At 36.8% G+C, this 13,730-nt stretch overlaps 1 protein-coding gene across 1 annotated transcript in view; it reads right to left on the bottom strand.

Annotated features, from left to right (window-relative positions):
• Positions 1 to 13,730, bottom strand: part of MAP4K3 (mitogen-activated protein kinase kinase kinase kinase 3) — a 192,940-nt gene that overhangs the window by 160,471 nt on the left and 18,739 nt on the right. The window contains exon 4 of the mRNA XM_029938550.1: positions 1,808 to 1,863. Within this exon, the coding sequence (XP_029794410.1) occupies positions 1,808 to 1,863 (56 nt within the window). The remainder of the gene's footprint in view (positions 1 to 1,807; positions 1,864 to 13,730) is intronic.

Raw genomic sequence — 13,730 nt, 5'->3', positions numbered from 1 at the left:
TTTCAATATTCTTACTTTTCTCACATTCATCATACAAAGAATCAGAAACCCAAGCAAACTACATAACAAAATAAAACACTTTATCAAATAATTCCTTCTCATTTATCTTAAAAAAAGAGAAAGATCAAGAAAAAAAGACTGAGATCTCAATTACTCTTCAAAGTATTTCTAAGATATATGCTTTATTTAAAACTTAAAAAGCTTAGTGTCCATAAGACTACAACTGATTAAAAAGTTCAGAAAGACAGACACTGTGTTTACTGTGTAGAATACACACATATGTAAATGTCAGAAAAGTAAGGAAGGAAAATACAAGTAATTTTATGCTAACAGCCTAGTACTCCAGAGTCCATCTGTGTAAAATAAAAGACAATTCAGTTCATGCTTCTTAACTGTGGGAATATTTTTTTGCTCAAGACAACATGCTTTAGCTTCAAGTCCCAAATTTTTTTAAAGACCAGAGTAAAGCACTTTTCATAAAACAATTTCAACAAAAATAACTAACTACCCCAAAACAGTATGCTCTCTTCACATCTTACGAGAAACCACTCTTATTTTTTTTTTAATGTTTATTTACTTATTTTGAGGAAGAGAGAGGGGAAAGGGGGAGAATGAGAGAATCCCAAGCAGGCTCCCTGCTGCCTGCACAGAGCCCGACGTAGGGCTTGAACCCACAAACCATGAGATCATAACCTGAGCCAAAATCAAGAGTCAGATGCTTAACCAACTGAGGCACTCAAGGCTCAAACCATTCTCACTTTTTGAGTGAAGTAGATCTTTATTTCTAATATACATGAAAGATCAGAAAACTGTTCAAGTAGGGCCTATACCGATGAAGTCTTGGTCAGCCACAGTATACAAATTGGTGATTCCTTGTAGATTTCCTATACTTACTATTTGTATAAAGAAAAAAATAAGGGACACCTGAGTGGCTCAGTTGGTTAAGTGTTCGACTTTAGCTCAAGTCATGATCTCACAGTTCGTGGGTTCAATCCCTATGTCGGGCTCAGTGCTGACAGCCTGAAGACTGAGCCTGCTTCGGATTCTGTGTCTCCCTTTCTCTCTCTGCCCTTTCTCCCATCTCTCTCTCAAAAATAAATAAAAAATGTTAAAAAATAAAAATAAAAACTTTCTTACACTCAATTAAACTTTATAAGATATAAACATGTTACTAAGTTATTCAAAAACACATGTACTAACTCAGTTATCTGACTTAACTAAATTCTATCACATACCAGTAAAGGGATTTCATATCACCCTTAACACATTCACTAAATAAAAACATCAAAGAACTGATTCCTTTTCAACTTGCTAGGGTTCACCATCCTGTATATCTACACCAAGAAAAATGCATAGTGTAATAAATAAGGTCTTTCAACCAGGAATTTAGCACCTCCCTCCATACCTATAAGATAGGTATTAGTATATAACACCTAGCACCTCTCTCCAATATGTTTGAAAACAGCATTAAAAATTTTGAGCACAAATCCAAGAGTAGTAAGATGGTAGGCTATAAAATCAATGTATGGAAATCAATAGCCAATATGTATATATGCCAACAACAACAGAGGTTTAAAGGAAGAAAAGACCTCATTTCCTTTTTCCCCCCCCCAAGTTATATAAAAAGGTATTACTTTTTATTTTGTACTGTTTGGGGCAAATTGAGTCAATGATGAAATATTGACAAGCACAGAACTTTAATATACAGTCATGGAGATCTACATATATTCTACAAATTGAGAATTATTTTATCTGCTATTTATTATTATTTGGAAAAAGATGCAAGAACCTTTCCCCCACATCCTACCTTGTCTTTGCAAATACTGCGGTCCACTGCAAGCTCCTTGAGAGTAGGAACTGTGCCTTACACTTAATATCCAAACATCTGCTGGAAGGAAACTTAAAGGTCAGCTACTCTGATTACTCATATAATATACAATAACTACACAGCATTCCTGACATGCAGCCGAAAAGGCCTCATTTCCACTAGCAACAAAACAATAAAATATTTATGTATTTTCACTTGACCAGAAATGGGCAAGCTTCTGAAGAAACCTTCAGGAGGCACCTGGGTGACTCAGTCGGTTGCGCATACTACTCTTGACCTCTGCTCACGTTCTGATCTCACTTCTGAGTTCAACCCCACATTGGGCTCTGCTCTGACAGCATGGGGCCTGCTTGGGATTCCGTCTCTCCCTCTCTCTGCCCCTCCCCTGCTCTCTCTCCAAATAAATAAATAAATAAACTTAAAATAAAAAACCACCTTAAAAATGAAAGTAAAATTGACTGAAGAAGGTATAATCATATTCTTGGAGAGATGGAGCAAACATAACAATGTGTCAACTCCTAAGGTAATTTATAATTTACACAAATCCCAAAAAAAGGCCAACTTGTTTCTCCTCCAGGAACTAGAAAGGCTGACTCTTAAGATCTTATTGAAAAATAAGCAATAATTACCATGAAAACTCTGGGAGGGTAAAAAAAGCAATGAGAAAACAGCTCTAACAGATATTAAAGCTTCTTATAAAGCCTCAAAGGTTGAAACAGAGCACAAGTGGCAAAAGGATACAGAGACCAACAGAACAAAAGAGAAATTCCAGAAACAAACCCATATAAAGGAGAAGACAATCCTAGAAAAGTAGACAAAGTACTGAGAAAAAGAAATACCAATGGCCCTTAAATATACAGATCGGATGCTTCACCTAACTCAGGAAAACAGAAATGCAAACCAGAAACTACACTGAGGTAGTGTTTCTTATCAGAGTGGCAAAATTTGATGGAAGTCCAACCACTCTTTAGTGAAGCAGTAGAGAAACGGATGCTCCAAGGACCCTCAAAACACTGCTGATGGAAAATGTGCAGCCCTTATCTGAGGGGAATACAAAAATATCTTTCGAAATTCCAAATGCATTTACTTTTACCTAGCAAACACATTTCTAGGACCTGATAAACAAGACACCAGAAACAAAAAATAACACATAAACAAGATCATTGACTATGAAACTGTAATAGCAAAAGACTGAACACATTCAAGTAACTGGCAACAGGTAATGGTTTGAATAAACTGTGACACATATACACAACTGAATACTACGCATTTAAAAGAAGGGGAGGGGGAGATCTTTATGTACTGATATGGAGAGAGAGTTCCAAGGTATAAAACTGAAAAGGAACACAAGGTGAAGAACAGTTGCATGTTACCTTTTGAGTAAAAGGAGCAGGAAATAAAAATACATATTTGAACTATTCACATAAATAAAAACTGGAGGAATAAATAGAAATTAGTAAAAATAATGACATGTGGGGCACTTGGGAGGCTCAGTCAGTTAAGCAACCGACTTCGGCTCAGGTCATGATCTCCCAGGTTCATGAGTTTGAGCCCCATTGTCAGGCTCTGAGCTGTCAGCAGCTGTCAGAACCTGCTTCGGATTCTGTGTCTTCCTCTCTCTGTCTCTCACCCTGCCTGTGCTCTGTCTCTCTCTCTCTCTCTCAAAAACAAACATTTTTTTTAAAAATTTTAAAAAATAATGACATGTAATAGGCTGGGGAGAAGGAGTAGACGAGGAAGGGCAGGTCCAAGATTCCTCAGGGTATACTTTTTTAAAATACTTTTTGATTTTTGAACTCTGTAATAAATGCACTCCCTATTCAAAAAATTAGTTAAATTTAAGACAATTAAATTTGAAATAAAAAGATTAAAAGAAATTGTTGACTTGGTTGATATTTGGTCAAAAAAATTTATTGGACCATGCTGTAAGCCTCTCTCAAGTGGTATTTAAAAGAATAACTAAAATTACAATATTAATCACTGTGTGAAACATCGTCACAAATGTAATCACATCTATGTCCGTACCAAATTTCAAACAAATCTGTTAAAACTAGAGAACATATTAAGACTTTGAAAACATGTTGTACTGTGTAGCAAAAAAGCATGCAATTCACCATGTTCACATTTATAGTTGCACTTTATCTGTCAACAGAAGTCAGCAAGAGGAGCAGGACCCTTGGGGCAGGCAGTAAGTACTTCTAGCAATGTAAAGGTTTTCCTAACAGCCAGCTCAGTGCAGGTCAGGCTGGGATTATGCTAAAACTGGTAAACAGCAGCCTTAGATCCAGTCAAGGAATGAAAGCATAAAAGGAAAGGCCACTTCCAGTACCTGCTGCACTGTCTTCTTAACAGAACAGAAAAGGACACGGAACCATCTTGCTCTCCTCTTTGCTAGGACCACAAGGAGAAAATAAAGTCTACATATATACCTACTAACGTAAGTGAAAGTGGCTAATTTAAAAACTATCTTAGGAGCTTCACTAGTTAACCGAATGCTAAGGAGAAAAGGGCTATATTCTAGTAAAGGCTGCCCCAGCTGCCCAGGAGCAGGGTCAGATATGCCCGGCCGTGACTTCTGGAGACTCGGAATCTGAGTCGTAGCCACCTCACTCGGAGAAATCTGAGCACTTACACAGAAACTGGGCCAAGAAGTTCAGGGCTCCTGTTACCAGCATACGTTTTAGTGTTTATTACAAGAGACTGCTCTCTAAGTGAGCTCTTTGTTCTCCTATCTGAGATCTGGCTGGGTAAATATTTATATGGGGAAAGGTTTAAATCTGAATTTTTTAAAAAAAGGTATTTTATATTTCTGGAGACACTTAAAGGCATGCTCACAAAAAGAAAAACAAGCAGGTGAATTTAAAAACAAGACCCAATCCTGTGGCAAAATAAGCAGACACTTTAGCCAGATTTCTCTTTCTCTGGTAAGCCGGGACCCACATAACTAACTAGGTAACCCCACTTGTCCCCCAGTATGCCTCAAATCCAACCCTCTTCCCCCCAAACCCTGCTATTCCTCAGGTGTAATGCCACCACGAAACACCACCCAAGCCCAAATCCTATAACTGAACGTTTTAACCCTTCCCTGCCCCTCCCCACCTCTTCATTCACAGAATTTACAATTATAAATTGTAAATTTATAATTTACTTCCGTTCCCACTCCTAGTGACCTGGAGTTCTGGCCACCATCCTCTCTTCTTTGCAATGCTAACAACAGTCTCCAGCCTACACCCTGTCTTGACTTTACAATCACTCCATCTAAGCTTTTACTTTTATTGGCATAGATTGCTCATAACATTCCCTTCTAAATTTTTAAAGATTTGCTGTATTGGTAGGTATGCCCTCTCTTTATTTCTAGTAATAAATAAAAACTACGCCTTCTCTTTTATTTCTTATGTGATCATCTTAGAAAACGTATTTTTCTTACATATTTCTTTTTAATATACAGCTATAGGTTTCCTTGATCAATTTTTAAAAAACTTTTTTTCCCAGGGCACCTGGGTTGCTCAGTCTGTTGAGTAACCAACTTCATTCGGTGAGGTCATGATCTCACAGTTCGTGAGTTTGAGCCCCATGTCCGGCTCTGTGCTGACAGCTCGGAGCCTGGGGCCTGCTTCAGATTCTGTGTCTCCCCTTCTCTCTGCCCCGCCCCTGTTCGTGCGTGTTCTCTCTCTCTCTCTCTCTCTCTCTCTCTCTCTCTCTCTCTCTCTTTCAAAAATAAACATTTAAATAATTTAAAAACAATTTTTCTTCCTATTGAATTCCTGCCCCTCCTTTTTATTTACATTTTTTCCAGTGCCTATGAGTTTGTTCTGTCCTTTTTCTGATTCTCTGGGATGAATGCTTAATCTTTTTATTTTTGGCTCTTTTTTGTTTTTTAAGAAACACAACTGTATAAATCTGCCTGTAATAATATAGTACTAGGTAATTTTCATGGTTTGTAAACTATACATCAACAAAGCTGGGAAAACTATTTAAAAATGTATTTTGGAGAAACCATAAGTGACCTTGAGTTTGGCAAATTATTTCTTAAATACAACAAAAGTAGCATGAGTAAGAGTCATGAATGGTGTTCTACCCTTACAATGAAACAACACTCAGTAACAAAAACTAATAAACTACTGATACATGCAGCAAGGGGGAATCTCACAATAATTTAATAAAAGAAACCAGACAAAAGAGTACCTACTGTATGATTTCATGTGTATAAAGTTCTAGAAAATGCAAACCAATCTGAAGGAACAGAAAGCAAACCAGTGGCTGTCTGGGGACTAGTTAGGGACAAAAAAGGGATGAAGAAGTTTTTGAGGATTATGCATATGTTTATTATTTGGATAAAGGTAATGGCTTCGCAGGTATATAAATGCGTAAAAATTTAAATCATACAATTTAAGTATGTATAGTTTACTGTATGTCAAACCTCCATAAAGCATTAAAAAAAACTTTTTTGTTTGTTTACGTTTGAGAGAAGAGAGATAGACAGAGCATGAGCAGGGGAGGGGCAGAGAGAAGCAAACACAGTCAAGTCTAAGCTGGCTCCAGGCTCTGAGCTGTCAGCACAGAGACCGACCTGGGGCTTGAACTCAAAAACTGTGAGATCACAACCTGAGTCAAAGTTGGAGGCTTAACAGGCTGAACCACCCAGGCGCCCCATATAAAACATTTTTTTAAAAAGAAAAAGAAAACTTCAAGGTCATTTTTTTCCCCACACTGTAACTTTTCTTGGCATTCTCTAGCAGAATCTGTATTCATACCACATCACAGAACTTAAAATATACTTCTAAAAAAATCACACTGCTATTACGCTTATTTGTACGTCTGTCTGCCCTGTTAAGACAGGGCGCTTCCACAATGCCTTATTCATATTTTTATGCCCAAGACATAGTCAAGTGGTGCTTACGCATAGTAAGTGCTCCCTGGACACATGTTCAGTTAACTGAATTTCTGTTTAATCTTTAAAAACCAATGCAGACTCTTAGGTAAATGAATTTGGTTTGAAAATAGGTGCTAGATGTAAATATGAGAAGGAGTCAAAGATGCATACTACTGCTAACCCCCAATAAAGATCCACCCAAAACTGGATTCAATGTTTCAGTATAAACACTTAGCCAGTCTGTGAATTTATCCAGAAAAAGTTAGAATGAAGAACAGAAATAAGAAAAAGATACTGAGATAAAGTCAGAGATAAAAACTAAAAACAACAGTAATTTAACACTATAGACACAAAGAATAATTATCCAGAGTCTAAATGCAATAGGTGGTTATGTTAGAGTCTTATTATATAAATGCCTACTACCTACTACTATTAACAAATGTAAAGACAAACCTCTAATTCACAGGCACTAAAATACGGACAGTGTGGTTCATGGTTCAGGGAAGGAACAGCGTTGAGAGGGTCAATAGTACGTAAGCAGATAGTTTCCAGTGTAATTCCAACAATGCCCTGAAAATGGCAGAAAAGCACTTCTGCTAAAGGAACTTTGAAAACCTTCCCTCCATGCACCTGAGACACAAAATGCTACACAGGTTTATGACCAACATTCTTTAGGTTTTTCTGATGATATCAGAGAAGTAACTTTGGCTAATCTCTTTGGTTCCAATTACCCATAGGTCTGAGTGGGAGGATAGTAATTTAGAATAGTGGAAGAGGGCCTACTAATCTGTCTTTTAACAAGAAGGCGGATGTCTAGTTCAGAAACAGGCCATTGCATTATTTAAGTAAAAGAGGCAGAAGAATCCTAGACGGACTGGCAGGATATACCACAAATAGCCAGAATAAGAATTCTGAGTTCCCTCTATTCATCCAGTAACTTACACCCATTTTAGTAACTTAGAGTAATACAATCACCACAAAGCAATTGAAAATACTGAAAAAAATCTTAGAATTTTTTTAAAGCTTTGTATCTAAACTTAATACATTAAATTTTGGTTGTGCCCATACATTACAATAACAAATTCCATTAATACCATTCTAGTCATTAAACTGTAATAGCCAAGAATCCTATTACATGATTTGGGAACAAACATACAAGTGTATGAAGAAAAATAGAATTTGTCTTCAAGAGACAAACAGTGATTTAGTTATAATGAAAATGGCATTTAAAGAATTATTTTCTAAAAGGTCTTTGGTTGAAGATCATAACCGGTACTTTTAATAATATGAAATATAGAAAGTTTTACTTTTGAAAAGCTAGAAAGCTTTTTGAAAGTTAGAAAACTTTCTTACTGCAGCTATTAAACCAAACTATAGGAAACAGCTATTTGAAATACAAAAAGGCTATGTGGTATAATGACATTAAAGAAACATACATATCACAGTTATTGACAGTAATGTTCTAGCACTGTTTTTCTATTTTTCATTCAAATGAAATATATCCACTTCATATAATCTACACATGCATTAAGTAAACATTTTAGAAATAATTAAATGTATTTAAAAGAACAAATTTTATGTTATTACACTGTTTTAAAGTTGTAAATAAATAGAACCCAATACAATGTCCTCTTAAATATAAGACAATAACTAAACAGTAATTTTTTAAAAGTAAGATATACTCTATATAATTTTATGCCTTAAACTGAGAGTGGATTTCCTGAAAGTACTAGAAAATGGACATCTACATCTAAGAAGCAAGTCTTCGTGACCTCTATTTTTAGTGAAAGCTGTCATTTAAGATCTAATTTAAAAGCAGAGTACAAAGAGGCATCCAGTTTACTCCCTTACTTCTGGCACAAATGCAGATGTTTTGCTACATTTTTCTTACTTAAAAATGATACCACAAAGTTGTAGTGCATAATCCAGACTGCACATACCAAAGAACATTCCCTCTCTAAACAGTGACTTCAGTTCACTATGTGAAGATGAGTAAAGAGAACAGTACAAGGTTCCAGCATCTTGTTCACTAAATACTCACTGGTAGTCAATTACATGCCAGGTACGTTACTAGGTATTGGAGCACAACGCTATTGTTAGCTTGTGCTTCATGCCTTTGTTAAATGGTAAAACTACAACATTAGAATTCTGCAAGTCCATTTCCCTGAAAGGCCAGGTGAGACTTGTGAGAAAGTGGACAAAACTAGAGAACTCTGATGGAGCAAGGGCTTCATCATTCATCCAGGGTGGGGCACGCCAAGTACCTCTGTTCTATATACGAGCACAGAAGTCTTCCAGAGTTGAAAAACAATTCTAAGGGTAAGAGCAACTGGGATTATTAGCACTGAAAAAATGTGAGGTCTGCACAAAGGGAAAATGTAGTGCCTTCAGATTCCAAAGATACTTGCTACTACAGTTACATGGTGGCTAACAGGAATAGGTTGAAATGCTTGACAAGTAATGCCTTATGGCACTCTAGAGAGTTCTCAAAGTACAATCACTATGTTTAAGTTTAATTTTAATTTTCCTGACATTATAATTTTACATGGAAAGGAACTGAGTGAGGGTAAACCAGGCTTTCAGCACTAGGCTAGCCTTGCATTTCCCAAAGTGCATACTGTGGAACGGGGATCTTATTACTCATTAGGTAAAAAGAACAAATAAGTAAATTTATGTAGGTTCATGATTAACTAATTTAGAAAAATAACTGATCAAAGTTAAAAAGTAGATCTACTACAGGACTTCTGAGACTCTTCACTATACTAATATCTAATGTGAATCTCAAGTGAAGAAAGGGAATAGTATCCTTACCCAAACACATTTGATCAGAGAATTCTTTAATCTTTTAATTAAGGATCATTTTAAGCATCTAATGTTCCAGAAAACAAACTCTGGATAATCGTACTAATATATCCAACAAAATAAGAAGAATCAAGTCAGAGAAAATACTTCCAGAGACAAAATCTACTGATAGCCAGAAGGTCAGAGACCTGGAAGAAGGACCACAAAACAGCTCTTAAGAAAGCCAAAATGTCCACCCTACCTAGCTGCAAAGTCAGTACCGTCTTTCCTTGTATATATACACTGAACAACTAAATGCAGCGATTAGCGTCTTCCTCCAAAATATATACTGAGCTCCTACTGTGTTCCAGGCACTATGCTAGACACTAGAGATATAACAATGAATAGTACAGAGAGGTCCGTGATCCCTCAGAGCTCAGATTCAGTTGGAGGACACAAAAACAAGAAAATATCAGATTGACTAGTGCTTTGCAGGACGGAAAACAGGCAACAATCTGGATGATGTGGCAGAGAAAATATGAATCAGATGGGCTGATATTAAATAAAAATAGATGAATGAATATAGGCTCAAACTCAGGTAATAAAGAACAGGAACAAATAGGGGTGCCTGGCTGGCTTAGTCGGCAGAGCATGCAACTCTTGATCTCAGGGTCCTGAGTTAAAGCCCCAGGTTGGGTGTAGAGCTTACTTAAACAAGAAGAAGAAAAAAACAGGAACAAATGCATTACAATAACAGTTAACAGTTAAGAAGTACTTAGTATGTAAAGAGCGCTGTACTTAGATTTAAATGCTTTCCTATTTAAATTTCACAATAACCTTTTGAAGCAAGTATTATTAATCATTTCCCCCTTAAAAATAAAACTCAGAGAGAGAGAAGTTAAATTAGGTGCTCAAGGTCACAAAGCTAAAAACCAGAAGAGCTTAAATTCAAATGTGGCAATCTAGAGGTCAAGACGATAAATTCCTATTTGGTCATTTGACCAAGTAGTATCTACTTGGCAGATACCAAAATGCCACTTCAATAATTTTAAAGATTTTTTCCACCTTCTCTGTCTGTTACATGTAACTAATTTCTGTCTATCTCCCTGAAGTCACCAGCAGACACACCCAACAAAGGATTATATGTGGGTTTTTTTCCCTTTAGGAAAAGTGGAAACTACATCCCAACCTACAGTTTTCCCTAGGCTATAAAGAAGTTCATCAAAGAGCACACAGTGGCAGTAAAAAGACCCAGGCTGAATTTCTTGAGACAGCAAGAAGAAAACAACAGGAGCAACCAAGTTCATTGGAAACTAAAGAGGACTTCGCAAGAGATGAGAAAACTATAGCCCTGAGTGGTTAAATAACTGAACCACAGTCAATTAACCTAAGTAACAACGGAGCACAACTAACTTTCTCGGGTCCTGAAGATGGGGACCAAATGAGCACAAAGGACGGACTGGACTGGGTACATAATCAGTGGTGATAGGAATTATACTGGTATTGGTGAGAAGAATAGCAACACAATCATAGCATATCTGAAACCAAATGTTATGTTAAGTGGTAATTCATTAAATAATGGTAATTCATTTACCCAAAATTAAGGCCCAAATTCATAGAGAATAATAACCACCATCACCGATTTTTGCAAGATCTAAGAAGTTCAAGAGGCTATATGCAATCCCATAAGCCAAGTAAAATGGCCCCTAAATTGATATGTTCACAATCAGATTTTCTTTTCTGTCAAAGGACAGTCTGCACTTGTAAAGTTCAAACTCCTCCTAGCAAGTGTGGTGCTGTTTAAAAGTTATGGTTCTCAAACAGTTCCAAAAATGTGTGGCTGCCATTTAAGGATCATGTGGCCCAACAAACAAGCATCAGAATTAACGATTAAAGTGAGATCTTCTACGCTAACTGATCTGACTTTGCCTAAGCAACAGGAGAAATATAACATGTTCCACACTAAAGAAACGGGACTTCTCAGCACACGCACAAAAATCTTTTCCCTTTGCACTTATTGGGAGACAAATAGTAAATACAATCCAGTCAATTATGACTTTATTGAAACAGGTTTATGGACTAAATGCCCTTAAAACTGAGTGGGAGGAAAAGAGTAGAGGAGGAAAAATGGAATTACAGTGAAAACAAGACAACTGTGTGCATTACTTCCATGAGAACTATACCACATTCTGAGGGTTTCTAATGGTTTTAATGTCTCTCCAATCTTTACAAGTTAATGTTAGACAGTAGCAGTCACCTTTGGTTTCCATTAATAGCAATTAATATAAAAACAGAAATGTAAGTCAACATCTGAAAGAATAAATTCCATCTATCACTATCTTGTCTTTGATTTTAAGACTCACATACAAATCAGACTGGTTATACAACTTATTGAATTGTATACTTTAAACAGGTGCACTGTATGTGAATTATATCTCAATAAAGCTGTTAAAATTTAAGTCAGATGCTGGGGAAGAGGGGCAACAGTGTTTGAAAGCAATGCTCCAGAATAACTAAGCTTTTCTATATAAACTGACCAATGAAACCAAATGCTAAACAGGCTCTGCTGAAACAGAAGAGATTAGATGTTTCTGGCATGTTAATAAAGAAATCCCTTCAACTGATTTGGTTCTTGATCCGCAGCCAGCTAACCGCCTTTGCTAACTGCAATTCTGACCCACTCCTCTCCCCTCTGTGCAAGAAACATATGTGAAGAGGGTGAGAACCACATGCTTCTACCAGAAGGAAAAAATAATCCTTTGGCAATTGTGGTGGGGTGGTTTAGAGGGGGAAAAAGCTGTTAATTCCAGAACATTTTCAAAAGCATCAACTACTTTCTTCACAAGTACAATCTCCTCAGCTAACCAGGAGAAAACAAACTTCCTTATCTCCTAAGTATAAGATCCATTTCTCCATGGTTGCCTTTTTCAGGAAATTTACTCTTTTCTAACATCTGTCCCCTCCGTGTTCAGGGGGAGACACTGGGGATTTTTCTGACATCACTAAATCACTTCTGACCCTTCTTCCTTGGCAAAAATAATACTTCTTTAAAAATTAGAAGCCAACATGACAGATGTATAGCTCTGGGTTCACATACCTACTTCTGGCAGTGTAGCCAAGTGCATGGACTTCACCAACAGACTGCCTGGGTTCAACTGTTACTCTGCCATTTACAAGCTGGGAACTCCTGGAACCAGCTCTTTGTGCCCGTCTATTCTCATGTGTAAAACAGGGACACTTACAGTTCCTACATTATACCAAGGGAGGAAGACTAAAATTGGTGATTACATACAAAAGTTTATAAAACAACAATTAGCACATGGTGTATAATAATTATTATTCAAATAGTAAACAACTTACAGATTTGTGACAATTCCTAAAAAAGCTACACAGATATACTGAGATTGAACAAATACGTAAATGGACGGAGGATGGTGGGAGCCAGGCATTTCACTACTGGAGAAGAAGGCTACAGATCAGCAGCGGGGCAAGGCTAGAATGAGCCATGTAGTCATGGATTAGATTTGGAGACAGCAACATGAACCATGTTTAGCTTAAAATAGATACAGTTAGATACAGAAATAATTATATATATGTATGTATATATGGGTTAGTTATATATAAGTATATAGTCTATTAATACAGTAACTTAGTAATAATTTCCTAGCTCTATCCACTAAGAGGGCCTTGAAGTAATAACATACCAGTAACAATAAATACACCCAGAGCCTGTATCTTGGTTTTTTATACTATTTCCCATAAAAGGAACCAGTGATCCTTAGAGAAATGGAATATACATGAGGAGCCTGAAACATCTTATATTACCAGAAAGTAAGAAAGTATTAAAATCAAAACAACATAGGGGCGCCTGGGTGGCTGAGTTAGTTAAGGGTCAGACTTCGGATAGGTCATGATCTCACGGTTCATGGATTCGAGCCATGAGTCGGGCTCTGAGCCTGGGGCCTGCCTCAGATTCTGTGTCTCCATCACTCTCTCTGCTCCTCCCCACTCAGGCTCTGTTTCTGTCCCAATAATAAATAAACATTAAAAAAAAATGGAGACTGTCAAAGAGACACAAGACACAACCTGAAAGAACTCACAAAGGTGAAGCTGAAACTATCTGAACTACTTGACTACTGAATTATAACCCAAAGTATAAAATAAATATCCATATATCTATCAGATACAAAATAACTGAAGGGCAAAAACACAAATCTGCATACAGAGGAATTCCAAGTAATTTATATA

The sequence above is a fragment of the Suricata suricatta genome, chromosome 4 (assembly GCF_006229205.1).
Source record: "Suricata suricatta isolate VVHF042 chromosome 4, meerkat_22Aug2017_6uvM2_HiC, whole genome shotgun sequence".
NCBI classification, from domain to species: Eukaryota; Metazoa; Chordata; class Mammalia; order Carnivora; family Herpestidae; genus Suricata; species Suricata suricatta.
The sequence above is the reverse complement of the archived record's forward strand: the minus strand, read 5'-3'. Positions and strand labels throughout refer to the sequence as shown.